At 41.7% G+C, this 22,067-nt stretch overlaps 1 protein-coding gene across 2 annotated transcripts in view; it reads left to right on the top strand.

Annotated features, from left to right (window-relative positions):
- The window catches only part of SI (sucrase-isomaltase), a 470,126-nt gene that overhangs the window by 311,961 nt on the left and 136,098 nt on the right, over positions 1–22,067 (top strand). For both annotated transcript variants that reach the window (XM_073626133.1, XM_073626134.1), the window contains exon 48: positions 15,540–15,740. In XM_073626133.1, coding sequence (XP_073482234.1) covers positions 15,540–15,740 — 201 coding nt within the window. The remainder of the gene's footprint in view (positions 1–15,539; positions 15,741–22,067) is intronic.

The raw sequence follows: 22,067 nt of genomic DNA, 5'->3' as shown, positions 1-22,067 counted from the left end.
AGGCACCAGTCCTCAGGAAGGATGTACTGGAAATGGAGGGAGTACAAAGAAGGGCAACAAAGCTAATAATGGGTCTGGAGGATATTAGTTATTAGGAAAGGTTGCGAGCACTGAACTTATTCTTTCTGGAGAAGAGAAGCCTGAGAGGGGATATGATTTCAATATACAAATACCATTCTGGTGATCCCACAATAGGGATAAAACTTTTTCGCGGAAGGGAGTTTAACAAAACTTGTGATCACTCATTAAAATTAGAAGAAAAGAGGTTTAACCTTAAACTACGTAGAGGGTTCTTTACTGTAAGAGCGACAAGGATGTGGAATTCCCTTCCACAGGTGGTAGACTCAGCGGGGGGCACCGATAGTTTTAAGAAACTATTAGATAAGCACCTGAACGACTGCAACATACAGGGATATTCAATGTAATACTGACATATAATCACACACATAGGTTGGACTTGATGGACTTGTGTCTTTTTTCGACCTCACCTACTATGTAACTATGTAACACCCCACCGGTTCGGTTCGCACCAGGACTTGCGAACAGGCAAAAAAGTTGTGCGTACACGCGAACACCGTTAAAGTCCATGGGACACGAACATGAAAAATCAAAAGTGCTCATTTTAAAGGCTTATATGCATGTTATTGCCTTAAAAAGTGTTTGGGGACCCGGGTCCTGCCCCAGAGGACATGTATCAATAAAAAAAAAAGTTTTGAAAAACTGCCGTTTTTTTCTGGAGCAGTGATTTTAATAATGCTTAAAGTGGAACAATAAAAATGAAATATTCCTTTAAATATTGTGCCTGACGGGTGTCCTTAGTATGCCTGTAAAGTAGCGCATCTTTCCCATGTTTACCACAGCAAAATTTAATTTCTAAAGGAAAAAATATAATTTAAAACTGCTTGCGGCTAAAATGAATTGTCGGATTCCGGCAACATAGATAAAAATAATTGAAAAAAACGGCATGGGTTCCCCCCCAGTCCATTAACATGCCCTTTGGGTCTGGTATGAATATTAAGGGGAACCCTGAACCAAAAAATTAAAAATTGCGTGGGGGTCTCACCAAAATCCATACCAGGCCCGCCAGGTCTGGTATAGATATTAAGGGGAACCCTGAACCAATTTTTTTTTTTTTTAAATTAGCGTTGGGGTCCTTTAAGGGGAACCCTGCACCAAAATGAAAAAAAAATGGTGTGGGGGACCCCCCCAAATCCATACCAGACCCTTATCTGAGCACGCAACCTGGAAGGCCGCATGAAAAGGGGGGGCGATTAGAGCGCCCCCCCCTCCTGAACTGTACCATGCCACATGCCCTCAACATGGGGAGGGTGTTTTAGGGTCCCCATGTTGATGGGGACAAGGGCCTCTTCCCCACAACCCTTGCCCTCTGATTGTGGGGGTCTGTGGGTGGGGGGCTTATCGGAATCTGGAAGCTCCCTTTAACAAGGGGACCCCCAGATTCCCCCCTTTGTGAATGGATATCGGGTACATTGTACCCCTACACATTCACCAAAAAAGTGTCAAAATAGTAAAAATTACAGTAGACAGTTTGGTACAAGTCGTTTCTTAAAGTGAAGTTCCACCCTAAAGTGGAACTTCCGCTCATCGGATTCCTCCCCCCCTCCGGTGCCACAATTGGCACCTTTTAGGGGGGAGGGGGGTGCAGATACCTGTCTAATACAGGTATTTGCACCCACTTCCGGGGTCCATTTATTAAAAGTCAGCAGCTGCAGTATTTGTAGCTGCTGGCTTTTAATAATGTTTTATTATTAAAAAAAAAGTGTCCCATGATGTAACTATATTCGATGACAGTGCCGACAACCCAAGGAAAAAAGAAAACCGGAAAAACTCTGCCCTGATGGGAGGCTTCCGCCGACTGCAGGCCTTTTGCAATGACAGCTGTTATATAGATGAGGGCGGGGCCACCCAGTGACGTAAACAGGCAACCCCGCCCCCTTCTGTCATGTGACATCACGTAATGCCAGAGGGGCTGGGGTCACCCGTTTACGCCACCCTCACGCAATTTTTTTAAAATTTTGGAGCGGGGTTCCCCTTAAAATCCATACCAGACCCAAAGGGCCTGGTAATGGACTGGGGGGTACCCATGCCGTTTTTTTTCAATGATTTTTATGTATATTGCCGGGATCCGGCAATACATTACAGCCGCGAGCAGTTTTAAATGACGTTTTTTACTTTACAAATGTCATTTTGCTGCTCTCATTCATAAAACTATGTACGGTTGCCGTGTAAGCAGCCTTACATAGTAGGGGACTTGGACTCGGCCCCCTGAGCCATAATTGGCCAAAGGCACCCTGCCTTTGGCCAATCATGGCTCTCACAGCAGAGCATGCTGTGATTGGCCAAATCATGCAGGCCAGGTGCATGCTTTGGCCAATCAGCAACCATCAATGCACTGCGATCTCGCAGTGCATTGACGGTCTAGCCATTATAGGGCGTTCCCACGTTCATTATGGGAATTTCCCACGAACGCCCCATAATGTTCGGTATTCGTCAAACGTGCAAACACCCGATGTTCGACTCAAACATTGGGCTCATCCCTACTTGCCACAATAGTCAGTCATGGTGAGCTCCCTCCAAATAAAAAAGTTTTTAAAAAATGCAAAAAATAATACATAAATATTTATATGTGAGTTATATCAATAACGGAATCTCAAATAACATACTCACATATGAAACCCCAGTGTCCACCACAGAAAAGTACTGGTGTTGCCCATAGAACAAATATGGGTGTTTAAACCACCCTAGGAAACAAAACTGTGGAAATTGCATGGACAAGACCAGTTTACACAAAGTCTAAGGCACTAACATCCCTTAATAAAGAACTAAAAGAAAATGGAGGACAATATGGGACTTTTCATGTGCATAGACACAAAAATACACAGAGAAATATTTAGTATAAAAATTGGTTACTGTACAGTCATATATAGAGGGCAAAATGTGTCACAATTCTGCAGGGAAACCAATCAGCTTCCAGGTTTTATTGCTAAAGCTTAATTAAACAAGCTAAAGTTAGAAGCTGATTGGTTTCTCTGCATAATTGTGACAAATTTTGCCCTCTCTAGCTCTAGTAAATAAACCCCATAATGTCATTCATCACGCATGTTATTCAACTTGTTTTGCCTATTCAGGCTTCTTCAGGAAAATGTGTGATGATACCTCCAGCAAAATAAACAGAAATAAATCAAAACAATATCACACAAACATTATTATATCCACATAATTTGTTTGCTATACATGTGTGACAATAAAGGCTATGTCCACCTATTGAAAAATAGTCTCCCAAAAGAGGATACCTACCTCCAAATGATGAAGAGACAAGGAGTTGTTGTAAAATATGAGATGTGTCTGTCCAGGAGTGCCAACATGAATCCGCGAAGTGGGGCCAAGAGCCCAACAGCTGGACCTTCCGCAGAGAAGAGTATAGAACTGCAATGATTATAATATGCATCTAGATTTAAAAAAAATAAACAGCTCATAATGCATTTCCGAAAAGAGTCCTAGTATTTTCTCTATTGTATAATACTGCAAGCATAAGTTCATGTGTTTATCAAATTAATCTATAATGAGCATTCACTTCTTACATTTGCGTTGAAAGGCATGCAGGGAGCCTGTATGTCCACAAGATGGCAGCCAAGGGGTCTAATAAAGATGCACGCACATCACAGCTATATAAGTTGAACAAACTTGCCTGAGATAATGAATTCAAGGCAATATATGATTTACTTCCACATTGAACATTGCACACCGAAGTGGACAAAAACAAAAGTAAAATTAACATTAACAAGTGACTCTGCAAGACAATCACACCAACTCTAGCAAATTACCTTAAACATGTATGTGTGGATCAAAGGCTCCCTGGGCTCCAGCAGCCAGACTGCCAACCTGAAGGTCTATAAATACTCCTCTTCACCCTGTCCACATAATACGGGGTGAGAGGTGGACGCTAATTAGGGCGCTGCGCCAGCACAAGGCGGACCACATCTGCTCAGTGACACTCCCAAAACCCCAAATCACCCCTCCCCATAGAGGCACATCCAAACAGAGGGTTCCACCCCCCACCCAAGGGAGGGTGCCATGGCTCCAAGGGATGGAGCAGCCTGGGACAGATCCCTGAACCTGGACACAGGAAGCAAGGGTGCACAAGGGTCAGAGAGTGGAACATGCCACTGGCCCACAATGGTCCCCTACACAGGTGCAAGGGCCGCCTCCCAGGTGAGAGGTCGACACACTCCAGGCTGGCAAATACCCGGCTGAGGTGCAAACCCCATTCACCAAAAATCTGGCCAGATGCCCCTGGCATTCGTATGGGGGTCCCTGGCAGAATTGGCAACCCCACCTGAAGAAAGATACAGCAACAGACAGCCCAGGCAGTTAAAAAAAAAGGAAAAAAGGGGCCAACTGAAAAGAGCGACTATATAAAATTACACCTTAATCGGCAGGTGGACATCAGCCTCATAATTACAAGAACAGAAACCAAAACCCCATCAGTCATAATTCAGTGTTGATAGTAAAAAAAAAAGAAAAAAAAATGTGTAAAGAATTTTTATGCATACAACAACCAATATGAAGCCTGTTTCAACTAAACGGGAACACAAAACATTAGAGGGAAAAATTAGCCAAAACAACTAAAGAGGGGAGATGCAAGGTTACGAAAAAGGTTTGTAGCTAATCCCTTCATTGAGCCCTGGAAATCGGGTAGCCTGTAAGGAGTATATCCACCTGGTCTCGATCTGTATCATTTCTTCCATTAATATAGTTCTATCTAACTCTCTAAGCCATTCTAATATAGTTGGAATTTTCTTTGATTTCCAGTGTTTCGTGATCAGTACTTTAGCTGAATTTAACAAAAGAGAATAATAGACATGTTGTATTTTTTCCTTGTCTCGCTAGTAGCATGAAATAAACATTGCCAGGTATCCTGCCCAATTTCAGAATTACTGATCAACTTAATTATATTTAAGACTTCCTCCCAATATAGCTGGATCCTGGGGCACTGCCACTATATATGAGCATGTGTTCCCTCCCCCCCACACTCTATCCAGTACTCAAATGAGAGTGCTGAATTGATCTTATGTAGTTTGAATAGGACATAATACTACCTAGTCAGAAGTTTATAATTCAGTTCTTTAATCCTCATATCTACTGAGGTAAAGTGTACATAATCAAAGACTTTAACCTTCCGAGCTTCAGGGATAGGTAGGTTTAATTCATGTTCCCATCAACTCAAGAGACACAAGAGTCCGGGATCGAGGAAGGATATCAACATTTTTTTTAGAAATGTAAAATGCCACATCCCACTATCCCCCTCCGGGTTTAAAAGTCTCTCCAAGGGATTGAGCTCACTAATTGAGCAAATTGGTTTTGGCAAGGAATCCATGAAGTGCTGGAGTTGCCGAAATCTCCGGGCATCCCGCGGTGACGAGCCATACTTATCTCTCAATTCTGATAACGAACAAAGGACATTCCCCTTCAAAACATCTTCTATTCTCAAACCCCTTGAAGTTGTCCAATTTAAATAAGACGTGTTCTCTTTCCCTGGCCAGAAGTAATTTGTGCCTGTCGAGGGCATTAAGGGGCTATTATATTGCCATTTCAAACTTCTATAGAGGTTGTCCCAAGCTCTCAAACTTTCTGCTATAATAGCGGCTGAATCCTTAGATAAATCCCTAGATAAACCTCTGTGCTGCCTCAGCAACCAAATAGTCTGGCCTAAGGATGTTTCACTTATGCTTTCCTTCAGTTTTTTAAGGGGGTGTTATGTGTCCAATCGATTACTCTCGCCAGGACTACTGCTTTTTGATACTTCTCAAAATCTGGTAAAGCAATGTTTCTTCAGTCCTCAAGTACCTCCAACAGCTCCTGTTTTCAGGTTTCCCTCAGATGAAACGGCTGTGGTAATTACTAAGGCAGTGAAACTGATCAAATCATCTGTGCAAAATAATGGAAAGCCTGAAAACATGACCTTTGAGGGAACTTGAGGACTGGAGTTGAGAAACATTGTGGTAAAGACAATCCCTCCATTGACTTAGATCTAGCAAATATTTCATATGCAACACAGGGGCCTCTGTGTTTCCAGATAAGTCTCTTAACCAATGATCCAAGAGTTTTAAAATAAGCCCCCAGTATATTTATCAGGAGAGCCTGAAAGTTTTAAAGAGCCTTCAGAGGGGACACCTTTTTAATCACGTTTTCCTAGCCCAGCCAGGAAATCCTGCTGGCAGGGTAGCCCTTTATTCCTGTTTGATTTTATTAAGGAATGGAAGATAATTATCCTGATATAGATCTGTTGCTGACACAGATAAATGTATGCCTAGATATTTCAAGCCCTTCTGTTTCCATTCAAAAGGGTATATGTGTCTTAGGGCCCTCAGCTCCCCCAAGGGGACAGAGATATTTAATACTTCAGATATTTCTACATTGACTTTTAAATTTGAAATTTCCCCATATCTTTTCAGTTCCATTAAAATATTAGGAAGTGTCTGTCTTGGATTAGAGACATATAGTATAATATCATCTGCAAATGCAGCTACTTTAGGTTCTTGCCCGGCTATTTCTATACCCTGTATATTTTGATTTTCCCAGATCACCATTAGGATGGGATCTAGAGGCAGCACAAACAGCAATGGAGAGAGTGGGCAACCCTGTTGCTTTCCATTGTAAAGAGCAAATGGGTGTGACAGGGTCCCATTCACTTGAGCATGAGCGGTTGGCTTTGAATATAATACCTCTATAATACCTCTATCCATTTATTAATACTGGGATCCAATCCAAGATGACATAAGGTTGAAAGCATATAATCCCAGCCCAACCTGTCAAAAGCTTTTTCGGCATCTATTGACAGGAAAAAGACTGGTCCATTTCTTGGATTTCTTAACGCTATGCATTAAAAGGATGGTTCTCAAAACATTGTCTCTTGCTTCCCTCCCCGGGACAAAACATACTTAATCTTTATCAATCCAGTCTGACATATAGCGCTTCAGCCTCTCAGCCAATATTTTTGCATATAGTTTAATATCTTTGTTTATTAGTGATATAGGCCTGAAGCTGGAACACAGTGCTCCTAAGACTTCCTTGCGCATTTCTGTACCTTCTCTAATGGCATTCATGTATGCCTGGAAATGAGGTATCAAAATCTCGCTAAATGTTTTTAAAGTATAAAGACGTATACCCATCTGGGCTTGGACTTTTACCCACTTTGGTACTAATAATTGCTTCTTCTATTTCTTCTTTGGTGACTTCCCTATCTAGATTGATTTTGATTTCTTCTGCTACCATGGGAAATTTAGCTTTTTTTAAGTATTACTTTATTCCTAGAATGGATTTCTTCTGGCTTTAGGGAATTTATCACTTTCTACAACTGTTGATAATATTCCTGGAAAGCTTTTATAATGTCACTTGTGGAGTGTTTCAAATCTCCTTTCTTATCCTTGATTTTAGCTATATAACCCGATGTATACCTTGGTCGTAGTGTTCCTGCCAATTGTTTCCCTGGTTTATTCACATCTCATAATATCCTTTTGCCATTCCATTAAATACCCTTTTTGTGTCTTGTTTAAGCAAGGTTTTAAGGCCTCTTGTTTTTCTACTAATCTTACCATAGTTTGGCATCTATTTGATTATTTGTGTATTTGTTCTAAGCCTTTGATTTCCTGTAGAAGGAATTGTACCTGAGCTCGCCATATTTTCCTCATCTTGACCCCTTCTGCTTTAACCTCCCTCTCATATACGCTTTGTGGGTTTCCCAAAGCACAACCAAGGATACATTTTCCATATTATTTTCTTTAAAGAACAGATGCAAATCAATTTCAAGATCGCTGACTATTTTAGAGCAGTGTTTCACAACTCCAGTTCTCAAGGCACCCCAACAGGTCACGTTTTCAGAATTTCCCTCAAATGAAACGGCTGTGGTAATTACTAAGGCAGTGAAACTGATCAAATCACCTTTGCAAAATAATGGAAAGCCAGAAAATATGACCTGTTGGGCCACCATGAGGACTGGAGTTGAGAAACACTGTTCTAAAGTCACGTAAGAGGGATTCATCTAGCCTCCAAATCCTCTGTCTGGCCAGGATGTCCTTTAAATTAAGGGCATCCAGTACTGGAGCATGGTCTGACAGAGTTATTGTTTTTTTTTCTACTTTTAACAGACCTTCAAGAAATTAATGATCTAGGAAAATATGATTTATTCTCAAGTACAAAGAATGGGCTTGTAAATAGTATGTAGAATCTTTTCCTTTAGGGTATAGAACCCTCCATTCATCTATGTAACTTCTGTCAAGAAAGGGGGACCCCCTACATTGTTTGCCCTGTAATGGCCCCTCTCACAGTCATATTAGCTGTGCATCCCTGCTCTAATATTTACACTCTCAGGGACAAAATTCTCCAGTTCCTTTGTACCAAGCGAGGAATCTTCTGCAGCTATTTCTGGGTACAAGATCAGCTCTCATGGGTTTTCACTGGTTTGTAACTCCTGGGGACTTAAGCATGCTCAAGAATGCTCTTCTCAAGCTGCACCCCCCCCCCCCCATTTAGAGGCACTGGAGAAACTTCTTAAAGATGAAGAAGAGGGGGGAGCTGTTGAGGATTGAGAATCATCTGCAGAAGAGTTCTCTCTGGAGGAACCTCAGGGCCTAGGGCAGTTTCAGATGCACACTTAATACTTGAAAATACCACTGCCAGGACTCTCCTCTCAAATGGTAAAAGGGGCACACTCAGCGTCGGGCGTGGCTGTACGGCATCCATCTGTAGCAGCGTGTAACGGAGGACGCGCTGGATAGAGTCTGAGGTTGAGAGCGGGGGATCCAAGCCCAAGCAGCGAGGATTAGTGAGTGGTGGTGAGAACCTTATCCGCACACCTCGGGTCCGCCGTGACCATCATTGCATCTGGTGTTGGGCGTTTACACAGGAGGATTGGGAGATGATGTTGCTGTAATTTTTGCTCGTTTTAAAGAGATTTTATGTGAGTGTAATGTTTGAAGTGTACACAGTTAATATTAAATCTGGTTTTATGTTACTACACTATCAGTGCATTTTTTATTTGCATGTGGAATGAAATGGTACATACACGGATGGAATTAGGATTTTTCGTTTAAACCTGAGTGTAAGCTTTATCACGCCTATTTGCCAAAACACGAGAGTGTGAGGCATGTTTATCCGGTGAGTTTTGAATCTGAAGGGAGAGGAATCACTGGCACGTTTGATTTGGTGGACATTTAAGAAATCTGCACATCATTCACGGTGTCTTTCCTATTGATGGACTTTACAACATAATTTCTAAAAAAAAATTTTGACACAGGGTGGCTATTCGTGATATACTATTTATTGTTGTGTGTGATATATATATATAATGTGTCTGTTATCTGATATCACTAAGTATATTGGTCAAACACATGGTCACTTTATCACATTATAGTATCATTATCATTATCAGCGCCGCATATATTAATTTTCTGGTATTTGCGAATTAATAGAGTTTATATTATTTACACATTTAAAGTGGCAGCTTTGGAAGTTATACATTTTTTTATATATATTTTTTTATATATTGTTTCATATACATTTTTTGAGACACACACCTTCTTTAGCGCAGTGGTGGAAACTCAAGGTGGGCGCGATTTAATACTTGGTTACCATTGTTTACATGACTGTGGTAATTGCCTAGGGCAGGTGGTTTGGTGGGCATTAGAAAACATGTTTAGAGAGTCCTCTTAAGTAACAGGTTTAAAAGAGGAAAGTATAGAGTGTGCAGATGGACATGCAATGCTTGATGGGGAGATAGCTGTACGGTGGAGATCTCATCAGGATCTGCATCAGTCTTCTTTTTGAAGTGATTTGCATTCTCATGGGCACTGAATAAATTAGTGGATAGATGTGTATTGTGATCCCTGCACTGCGGTTAGGTTGGGTGTTATTGGGACAACTTCAAAGACTGCAGCTGTGGTGTGGTGGTTTCTTTTAAATTGAGTATGTGCAAGCCCAGTGCTGTCTGGTTCAAGATGTGTCAGTGTTATATCTATTGCATAAAATCAATTGACAAAAATACAATCTTTAACATAATATACTTGTAAAAACACTATTCAGTGCACAATGGTGTGTCCAAATTAAGTCTTTCAAAGTGTTTATAACGGTGCCATTTTCCAATGCCAAGATTGGCAATAAGGTGCCATGCTGTGCTCCCCGCTGTATGTGCCCCCACTCACCAGCTTTTGAAGATTTAAGAGCTTCTAAAAAGTTATCAATCCCCAGATTGTAACAGATGGTTTCCTCCTTCTTTTCCTCTCAATATTTTGACAGGTAATGTTATGATCCTCATATAGATTTAGGGAAATATAACCAGGAAAGATCTATAGTGTAATTCCATTTTATTATAAAAAAGCAGTTTAAAAACAAATTGCACACTTACAGAGTTTCCTCTTGTGTATTAGCATGTGTAGACGCAGCTTTGGAATACAAGAAACCACGATTTGTGTTCCAAAGAGCGGATGTGAGGTAACCGGTAAGTATCCACTGGCTTAATGCATTTTGATCCACCAAGAAAGTGTCATCAGAAGCTCAGAGAGCTTTACAAAGCACATGTGCGTGAAACGCATTGTCACGGCAACAGGGACGCTTGCGTTCCACACTGGCCAAGGCAGCTTCCTCTTCCGGGCCCCTGAGCGCTGTCAACCTTTGTTGTCTTCAGTCTTCCAGAATTCAATCCTATGCTAATTGACAGCAGCACAGCTGAGCTGTGACTATACAAATCCCATATTGGGTGACTTCACAGCTATTAGCACCTGAAACCCAGGTTTTAAAGCTTTCTACAGGCAACTCTTTGGTGGTTGGAGGGAAAGGAGGAAGAAGACAGGGAGAGTATGAAGCTAATAAGGTCAGTGAGGGAAAAAGGATTGTTGGTCACATTGCAAGCAGTGCAGAAGTAGAAGAATACAAGGTTAAAAGGAGTTGCTATTAGAGGAAGAAGCTTGTTTCTGTATTAGGTCAAAAGAGGTTAGGCTGAAAAGTTTAGAAGTAGCTGGAGTGTTAACGTTAACAGGAATTTTGAAGTTGCAGAGAATGATTGTGGGAATTGAAGAAGAGAGAAAGTAGGATAGCCGGGCAGAGAATTCATCAAAGAAGCTTGACACCAGTCCAGGAGGCCAATAGATCATAGCAGCTGTCAAAGAAACTGGAGACGAATACAGTGGGCTTCAAAAAAAGGAGAATGCCAGAGAGGGAGGTGAGTGAAGAACCTCAACGGTTCTTTGTGAGGATAAGATTCTAACTACACCCCCCTTCCATGCTGTGAGAGTCCAGAGGGGACCACAATGGGAGAGGACAGTAGGAGAGGAATAGTGAAATTCCTGAAGCCAGGTTTCAGTAACAGCGACTAGGTTAAAGGAATTAGTGATAAAACGGCATGGACAGAGGTGAATTTGTTACAGGCTGAGCAGGCATTCCAAAGGGCACATGAGAAGGTTAGGCTGGTTCTGGAAAGACAAGGAATAGCAACTAGATTTGTGAAATGTGGCTGCTGCCAGAGAATGAGGGGCTATGGGTGTTTGGTCAAAGTTAAATGATGCAGGGCAATGATTAGGGGATAAATCTCCAGACATTAGGAGAAGAAGAAGGGTTAGGAAGACAATATGGGAGTGTGGTTTATATGAAGTGACTTGTCCCAGTGCCTTGAAGGTTTTAGGGTCTGTGGGCTCAAATTGAGCTGAGGTTGATGAGTGCAGTAATGAGGAGCGGACAGGAGTGACGGTGATACATATAAGCTGTGGGATGCAGAAAAGGAGTGAAAGAGATAGGACATACTGTAACTGTGAGAAGGAGAGTTAGAGAGTATGTTACAGAGTGGAGAAATAAAAAAGCAGAAATTAAAGAGCTGGGTGAGGAAACAGGGTCACCTGCAATCTCTTTAATGTTTTGCAAAGTAGGCGAGACAGGAGGGAACAAAGCAGAGCTCCGTCTAAAAAAAATTAAAATAAAAGTCAGCAGCTATAAATACTGTAGCTGCTGACTTTTAATATAAGAACACTTACCTGTCCAGGGATCCCGCAATGTCGGCACCTCAAGCCAATTCGTCCATCGGCTTTGGGTGCAGGCGCAGACATTGCAAGTACGAAACTGGCAGTGAAGCCTTCGGGCTTCACAGCTGGTTTCCTACTGCACATGTGCGATTCGCACTGCGCTTTCTGAATGGTGCCGCAATCTTCTGGGGCACACACAGGTCACAGAAGGCAGCGGGGGGAAGGAGGAGGGACTGGATATGTCATTGATCACCGATCATCAATCCTACCCAGAAAGTGGGAGCGGGTACCTGTCAAAACCAGGTACCTGCTCCCCCCTCCCTCCCAAATGTGGAAGTAGAGGGGGGAAGGTGGGAACAAGCAGAGCTTTTCTTTTTGGGTGGCGCTCTGCTTTAAGAGCAGCATAGATTACCATTAAAGCGGAGTTCCACCCAAAAGTGGAACTTCCACTCATCTGATTCCTCCCCTCCTCCAGTGCCACAATTGGCACCTTTCAGGGGGAGGGGGGTGCAGATACCTGTCAGGTATTTGCACCCACTTCTGGGAATAAACTGCTGTGGGAGTCATGCCCCTTCCCGAACCCCCATCCCCCGCTGTCTCCTGGGAAACACACAGGTCCCAGGAGATAGCGGGGACCAGTTTTGCGCATGCACAGTAGGGAATCTGCGACGATTCACTTCCCGATTCCCTCACCGAGGATGGCAGCAGCTTCCCGAGACCCTAGCGATTGATCGGCTTCGGCTGCCGGCATTGCTGGACCCTGGGACAGGTAAGTGTCCATTTATTAGCATGTGCACCTGGAAAGTTATATGTAGTGATGAATATACTGTTCTGTACAGCTTACTCTTCCTACTTTGGATTTTGATTTTTCTTTTATTAATTTGTTTTTCTGTATTTTACTTAGCTTGTTCCTAGATGGTACATAAGAGCTCAATATATGACTGTAAATTGTTATTTGATGTCTTCTCAATAAAGACCTTGTTGTTAAAAAAGTGTCCATTTATTAAAAGTCAGCAGCTGCAGTATTTGTAGCTGCTGGCTTTTAATATTTTTTTTTTAGGTGGACTCCCACTTTAAGTTATTGATAGCAATGAGTCAGTTTCAGCTAGAAGTAGATGTTTAGAGCTGCATGGATTACCTGTGAGGGGACAGACAAGAGATGTTCAAATTATGCTATTTTGAAGTGTGCCAATACTTAATCCAACATAATACTTTATCCAAAACAATAATTGCCAGTGTCAACCCTAACCTGTGCTTCCTCAGACTGTTTACAAGGAATAGAACAAGAAATGCAGAGGAGCAATCGGGGAAGCTAAAACAGAATACAAGAATCACATTGCTACAAGTTAAACTTTTTTTTTTTAAATACATCACTAGTAAAAAAAAGTTATGGAAGAACAGATAGGCCGCATAACATATAAACATGGGAAGTTTTTTTTTTTTTTTTTTTTTAATTATAGACTGTTAGATATTTTTTTCTCTTCAGTTTTGGAAGTTTTTTTGGCAGGCCAAATCACCAGGTAAAAAAAACAAAAAGAAAACGAATGCAGCCAAAACATCTAGGGGCTGGTGATGTATTACATTTTTGTTATTGGATATAGGTACACTTTAATGCTAGGTCGACGCTAATGCTTCATTCTCTAAATCTGTAGAGAGATGTTGAACCTTTGTACAGCTTTGGCATGGGATCCAAGGTGTTCCACAGGGAAGGATTTGAGTTTCAATTGGGTACTGAATCCAAACCCCATGGAAGTCAGTGAGCGCCAGTGGGCTAGGCACTGCCATGGGTAAGATGTACCAAAGCAAAATTCTTAAAAAAAATAGTTTGGCTTGGAGCAATGATTTAGTAATGCTTAAAGTAAAGCATTACAAATGCAAAACTCCAATGAATAACATGTCTAGGGATTGCCCTGACTCTGCCTGTGAAGTGGTACATCCGACCAAGCAGCTGCTGACATGATCTGTGCTTGTAATCACACTAGCAGAGATACTTTTAAAGATCCTGTGCACTGCTAGTCAATTTACAGTATATAGTTGACAGTCTCAAGCCCTGATGAAGGGAGCATTTTTGAACACCTGAAACACATTGGATACTCTTAGTAATGCCCTCTAACTTTATTGGAAAATAGTATTTTCTGGACCTTTTAGCAGTGGTGTGGCACTTTAATCTAGATTATTGTTACATTACATTACAAGCCAAGGAGACCATGGACTTACTCTAGGGTGTAGAAGCTTACATTAACATCAGTATTTTAGAATAGCAATACTAATAACCTTATGAATCCAGCAATATTGTTCCACTTTCCTAAACTGACCCTGCCTGTGAAGTGCCACAAAATTCTTCTACACCAACAATGATATTTATAAAGAAAAAAGTGTTTAAATTGCTAGCAAAATTACAGTCCCCGGGCACTTCGTTATGCAAATAAACCAGCTGGGAATTCCATACATCTACACTAGACCCATATCTTAGATAAGAGTCTGGTATTTGTTAATGGAGGACCCCCACACATAAATAAGAAAAAAAAGGTATAGGGGTTCCCTTTTATTCACACCAGGCCCTTCAGGTCTAGATTAAATATTAAGGGTAAACCCCACATAAAATTAAAGAAAGAAATCCATACCAGACTCTTTTCCAGCATGCAGTCTGGCAGGTGAGGAAAGGGAGTAAGCCAAGCTTGCACCTCCATTGGGTTACCTTTTATTTATATCAGATCCTTCATGCCTGGTTTAAATATTATGGGGAAACCCCATGCAAAATTCAAGAAAAAATCCGTATCAGACCCTTTTCCATCATGCAGCCTGGGAGTCCAGGAAAGGGAGTACGATGAGTGCGCACCCCCATTGACAGCAGGAAGCTGCTATGTATAATAACATAAGTAATACCGCTATTATACATGATGTTCAGCTCCCACCAGTCAGATCACCGAACTTGTGTTTAAGCTGTACCTTAAACTCATCCCTAGTTCATAAACCTCAATGGGGTTTTTACCTTTACACTTGCTTTCAGGTTCTGTGCCGAGCACCTTTCTCACTGCATTCTGAACACAAGAGGTCAGCCGCTCAGCATGGGCAGCATTCAGAGAATGCTTTGCATTCTCTGAATGAATGCAAAGTGTTCTCTGATTGAACGAGGTGGAGACAGTGACATGAACATTCTGCTTATCCACCTCGTCCAATCAGAGAATTTTTCACATTCATTCAGAAAATGTAAAGCTTTCACTGAATGCTGTGCATCCTGAGCAACTGACATTTTCTGTTCAGTAAACATTAACATCAGCCGCTCTGTACTGGACACAGAATCAAATGAAGATCACTGGAGTAGCTGTGTCTACTTCAGTGATTTCCAGCTTCCAGGGGCATCAGCCAGTTATGGTATGCATAGTTACATTGGTCTAATTATGTATAAAATATCTTTACCAGGAATTCCACTTTAACATGTTTGTGCCAAGAAGCCACCAAAATGTCACATGTGTACTTACTACTTGTTTTTTTCTGTTTTGCTTATAGAGCGCTAGTGATCCTAAAGCACCAAACTGCTTCTATCCAGATGACTTTGGATATAGAGCCACCAATATTCAAAACACTGCTACTGGAATAACAGCAAATCTAGGGAACCCTACAACATCTGTACGTTATGATAGCTCTCCATCAATAAATGACCTTCGTCTAACTGTCACCTTCCACGAAGATAATATGCTTCAGTTTAAGGTAATGTTGAGTTACAATATTACAGTATTATTTTAGAGAAACAGTTGAAAGAGTTATCACATATGACATTTTACAAACTTTGTTTATAAATTAGCATAATATAAACTCCTCAAAATTCTAATGTCAATGCATTTTATTAAAAAATATTTGTCTAAATATTATACTAAAACTAGAGCAGACAGATTCTGGAGCAGATGTGCAGAGTAGAAAATCAGCTTCTAGTTTCAGCTTCTTCAGTTAAAGGAGTTGTAAAGTCAGAAGGTTTTTTATCTTAATGCATTCTATGCATTAAGATAAAAAGCCTTCTGTGTGCAGAAGCTGCCCTCAGCCTCTCTAATACTTACCTGAGCCCTCTCTCTCTCCAGCGATGTCCATGAGTGTCTCGGCCATCTGAGACTCTCCCTCCTGATTAGCTGAGACACAGTAGTGGCGCCATTGGCTATCAATCAAATTCAGTCAGCCAATCAGGAGAGAGATGGGGTGGGGCCGGGTCACAGCTCCATATCTGAATGTACACAGAGAGCTGTGACTCGGCTCGGGTGCCCACATAGCAAGCTGCATGCTGTGGGTCACTCAACAGGAGGGAGGGGCCAAGAGCACAGAAGAGGGACCCGAGAAAAGGAGGATCTGGGCTGCTCTGTGCAAATCCACTTCACAGAGGAGGTAAGTATAACATGTTTGTTATTTTTATTGAAAAAAAAAAACAAAACTTTACAATCACTTTAAGCTTTGAAAATGAAACCTAGAACCGATTGTTTGCCATGAACAGATGTTCCAGATTCCCTCTGCTCTATACCAAAAGTCTGTGCCAGGTAAGGCCTCATTCTCACAAGGCGGATCCGCTTCTACGGAGTCCGCCTCGGTCCGCCGGCTCAGTGGGAGATCTCTCCGTTGATCTCCGCTAAGGCGGATGACAGGTCCCTCTCTGCTCACTGAGCGGGGAGGGGCTTGTCGAGCGCTGCTGGTTTCTATGGAGAGATCGGACGAAAACGGACAGCATGTCTGTTTTCATCAGATCTCACCTGATCCGCCAGCGATGGATCTGAACATAGAGGCATCCGTCTGCTTTTAGTGGATCGGACCGGGTCGGATGTCAGCAGACATGTCACCGCTGACATAACGGGTGCTCCATAGACTAGCATGGAGCGCCCCGTTCAGGTCCGCCGTCAAAACTGACCTGAACGGTCCAACCGTGTGAAAGGGGCATAAGAAAGAACAAAAAAAAAAAACCTGAAGAAAGGTTGAAAGCTGCTGTCACTAAAAAGCTCTTAAAATATAACCTATAAATGGTGACTGTGCTGTCCCCTTTTAGCAATACCCAATAATATAATACACAGTGTAACTTCCTGAAAATTGTGCAAAATACAAAAAAAAAATCAAAAATTATGTGCGAATATTACAAATACCATGCAAAAAAATAAAAACATTGCATGGAAAAATAAAACATAAAGTGTCCAGTGCTATAATTTTTTACATTAAAGTCCTGTGCAATCAATTCATGTATTCAATAAAGTATCCAGTGCATTTCAGTGAGCAACGTGTCCCATATAGTTAAACAAGCTCAGGTGCAACAAAATCCACATGCAAACAAATGTGGTCACGCATATTGGGGGAGAGATTTATTTTGGAACACAAGCACTTTTTCCTGGATAAACTTTGTCTATGTGGATTATGTTGCACCTGAGTTTGTTTAACTAGATGGGATACTTTATTCATTGCAAAGATATACAATGTCCAGTGCTATAATTTATTTTATTAAAGGCTACGTTAACCTTTTTTTTTTTTCTAAAATCCAGCTCCCCTATGTACCAATATGCTATTATTGTGCCTTGGTTGCAGAAAAATAAAAGCTTTCTTTGATTTTCAGAACAAGGCCTTACCTTGTTAGCTTCATGACTTCCTGGTGTGTAGATTTGGGACATGAGAGCCAGTAAGACATAATGAACCATTTACCAGCTGACCTCATTAGCACACACACCCTACACCCATCAACTAGGTTTGCACGGCATCCCAGCATTTCTCTGCACGTGCATTTGCCTGGCTTGTCAGTGTAGACTGCCACAGCTGTTGTGTTTGCATGCATCCCCAGCGTTCCTCCAGACGGGATCGGGCCGCATTCTAAACTCTCTGGTTGGACATCCCTGATGTAGTACAAGGGCCTGCCTTATTGGATACAGCATAAATGGATGGATAGGTGGGTCCTCCTATTCCATAGTTTTGGTAAAACTAAAGGAGATTGTACAATCAGATTATATAGTGTATGGCCACCTTTTTTGCACCTAAAATGAACTAGTCACGCCTTCAGTGCCACTAGTTGTTAATGGCACCCCAAACGCGGAAGCAAACACACATTTTACCGTGTGAAAAAATGAGTAAAAAATGCAGCAAATGCAGCAAAATGCACAATCAAAAACATCCAACCCGTAGCGTGCTAAAATGTCCCATGAGTTACTTTGCCACTTATATGCATGGATTGTATGTGGATTTTGTTGCACCTGAGTCCGTTTAACTGGGACGCTATACTTTTTGAAATGCACTAGGTACTTTATTGAATATAGAAATGTTCACTTTAATATAAGAAATTTATATTATATATATTTTGAATATTCATATTATGAATATTTTTATTCCATTTTTTTTTTTTTTCATAATATTTGCACATTGTTTTTCAGTTTTTTAGGACACTTTATGTTATTTATGTTATTTTGTGTATTTTGCATGCACCGGAACTCACCTAAACACATCAAATACGCTCCTGAACACACCTATTACTAATTAGACCCCTTCACAATAGTGCAACTTCTGATGGGCACAGAATCACATGAAAAGGGAAATCACATTCTTTTCAATGCTGCAACTTCAGCCACATAAGCCTCTATGATAAGCACTCACAGAAGTCACATCAGCATTAGATAAGAAGTTTTCCTATAAGGCTTTGGTAAGAAAATGTTTTTTTTAACCCACACCTCTCTTCCCAGGTCAACCTGGGAGATCATCCTCTCCTCCCAAACACATTCCATTCACGCCTGAGCATAGCTGAAAAATGCGTTCCCACTCCAATTTTTTTCATGTGTGTAAACGCGCATTGCACATAGGGCAGTCTATTCACATGAATAGGCTGCCCTATGTGCGACAATGGCCCCAAAGTAGCTCAAGAACTTTTTCGGTCGTGGAGCGTTGCATATTTTTTCAGTACGCATTTTGGCGTGATCGTAGCGTGTTTTGTTGTATAACATGCGTTGCAAAGTGCACGGGTGCTAACCATACTAAATTCACATCTACGCATTTCCAAATGTACAGAAAATGCATGCTTTGCAGCTTTTGCAACGTGCTGCAAAATTGGATTCTCTTTGCATTGCCATTATGGAGAGACAATGTGGATTTGATGAGCATTTCCAAAAATGCACATTATCTGAACGGGTTGCCATGCGTTCAGAAACGCACAGATGCAAACACACTCTAACTGGTAATGCAAGTGTGATGTGCATTATCAAAATGCATGGAAAAACACATTTTCTGAGTGGGTTTAGAAACTTGCAGTTGCGAACAGCGGAAATGGTAACTAAAGAGTGACACGAGTTTGCCACATGTATCCAAAACACATAGCAAAGCGCATGTTTGGTGTGCAGGCTGGCATGCGTTTTGAAATGTGCAGATGCAAACACAACTTAATCACTTGCTGACCAGCCGCCATCATTATACTGCGGCAGGTTGTCACGGCTGCGCAAATCGCCATAGGTGTACATCGGCCGCTTTAAGCTTTAAGAGTGATAGGAGGTTGGCGTGTGGCCGGCGCCAGCGATGTCCTCCGGCCACCCGCGATTGCTCCACAGAGAGCCAGAACAGGGATCTGTTTGTGTAAACAAACAGATCCCCTTTCTGACAGAGGAGTAGAGAGAGATCTGCTGTTCCTAGTGATTAGAAACAGCGATCTCTCTCCTCCTCCGGTCAGTACACTTCCCCCCATAGTTAGAAACACCTCCCTATGGAACATTTAACCCCTTGATCCCCCCCTAGTGTTAACCCCTTCCCTGCCAATCGCTTTTAGCAGAGTAATGCGAGTTTGCACATAAAAATGCGCAAAAAAGTAAACAGTGCATTTCTGCTATGCCCAGTTGTGAATGGAATGTGTTTAGGAAGAGAGTTTATGCTGCATTGATGACCAGGGAGGAGAGCTGAGGGTAAAAGAAAAAAACAAAACTTTGTCCATCAAAGTCCTTAAGAAGTGTAAAGCTTCTTATCTAATCCTGATGCGACTTCTGAGATAACATAGAAGTCTGTGGGTCTAAAATTGCACTGGAGTTTAGTGTAATAACCTTTTCCAAAGTCCACAGTGCTGAGTCCTATTGAAAATTATGTAATTTCCCTTGTCATAAAAAGGGAAAAAACGCACTGGTTCACATCAAAACACACATGCAGAAATGCATCTGGGACCCATCTGGACTGCATTTTTGTGGTGTGAACTGGCCTCTAAGGCTCTATTCACACTTGTACAACTCCAAAGTTGCGCAACTTTGGAATACAGCTTTGGTTCAACTTTGATGCAACTTTGACCCAACTTTGGAGGGTGCAACTTGTATGTGACTTTGACTAATGATAATGGACAACTGTAGCACAAATCTCGCATGTATAACATTCAGGTGTGACTTTAATGTGACTTTTGAGGTTTACATTGCAGTCTGTGGCACTCAAATCACATAAAAGTCGAACCAAAGTAGTGCAGAAACCTAACATCACTGCGACTTTAAGTTGCACATTTTTGAATGGTTGCCATTGAAGAACTTGTCCATGCGACTTCAATGTGCAAAGTTGCATGATAAGTCACACAAGTGTGAATGGAGCCTAAGGCCTGGCCCAGCTCTGCTGCCATTCACTGCAGCATAAACTGATCAGTGGGTCCTGGCCAATTATTTATCCAGAAGAGAGCCCTGTGTTGTGTCTCTAGAGACCGCGGCAATGTGCCATTTGTTTTCTCCCTGCAAATTGCCCACCGCGCTATCACAGTCCCACTATAGGTTGCTGATAGCCGCCATCAGTAGTATGTAAAAAAAAAAAATAAATAATGTCAGCATATACCATTGTATATCATTGTTTTTAGACGCTATAACTTTCACACAAACCAATTAATATACACTTATAATTTTGACCTACATTTATGACAAAATTATATCTTTATAATCTTTTACTGGGTATGTTTTATAGAAACAGTCTTTTTTCATTTATATAATAAAAAAAAAAAAACAGTGGTGATCAAAAACCACCAAAAGAAAGCTCTATTTGTGGAAAAAACTGATATAAATTTCAGGTACAGCGTTTGATGACCGCGGCATAGCCGAATTAGCATAAAAACACCTGGTCATTTGAAAGGGGTAAGCTTATGTGAAGCTTATGTGGTTAAAGTGGTTATAAAGCCTAAACATTTTTTTAGCTTAATGTGCTCCTTGCATTAAGGTAAAAAAAAAATGTTTAGGCATCAATATCCCTCTAAAATCCCCCCTCCTCACCACCCCATTTACTTACCTGAGCCATCATTCAATCCAGCAATGTGCATGTCTGCAGCTCTTGCCTCCCCTCACTTACTGGTGGTCTCTTTGCTGAGGCAGCAGAAGCAATCAAAGCCAGTGATGAATAAGCAAGGGGCGGGGCTGAGTCACGCTGTCTGTGTCAATAGACACAGACAGCGAGGCTTGGGAGCGAGCCCGCACAAGTGTCCCATAGGAAGGGGCTTTCTATGGGACATTCAACGGAGAGGAGGAGTCAGGAGAGCCGGTAGGGGACCTGAGAAACAAAGGTTTGGAGAAGTTTTCTGCAAATTCCATTGCACAGAGCAGGTAAGTAAAATCTGCTTTTACAGATTTACATAGAGCATTTACATTCACTTTAAACCAAAAGCTGTTTGATTGCTTTAGCATATCTGCTGCAGTGAAGAGCATGAAAAAGTATGTTTTCCCTAAAAGTGGGAGGGGTGCAATAAGCCAGTTTCATCGAATAAACAACAATGTCTATATGTATTTTCCAGAGATGCACCCAACCTTAAAAGCATGGCCTTTCTGTTAATTAACAACTTAAGGACCGCCCACCTCATATATACTGCAGCAGGGCGGCTCTATTGCAAGAAACAACGTACCTGTACGTTGTTTCCTACAATAGATAATGTGGGTGCGCGCGCCCACTGCATGGAGGAGGAGCTGATGTGCGTGTCCGGTGAACCCGATGTCTACCGGCCACCCACGATTGCTTCACAGAGCGGCAGAACAGAGATCTGCCTATGTAAACAAAGGAATTTTCATAGGTGTAGACAGCCTATTGTATTGGGGTGTGCACCCC

The sequence above is a fragment of the Aquarana catesbeiana genome, linkage group LG04 (assembly GCF_042186555.1).
Source record: "Aquarana catesbeiana isolate 2022-GZ linkage group LG04, ASM4218655v1, whole genome shotgun sequence".
In the NCBI taxonomy this organism is placed as follows: Eukaryota; Metazoa; Chordata; class Amphibia; order Anura; family Ranidae; genus Aquarana; species Aquarana catesbeiana.
The sequence above is the reverse complement of the archived record's forward strand: the minus strand, read 5'-3'. Positions and strand labels throughout refer to the sequence as shown.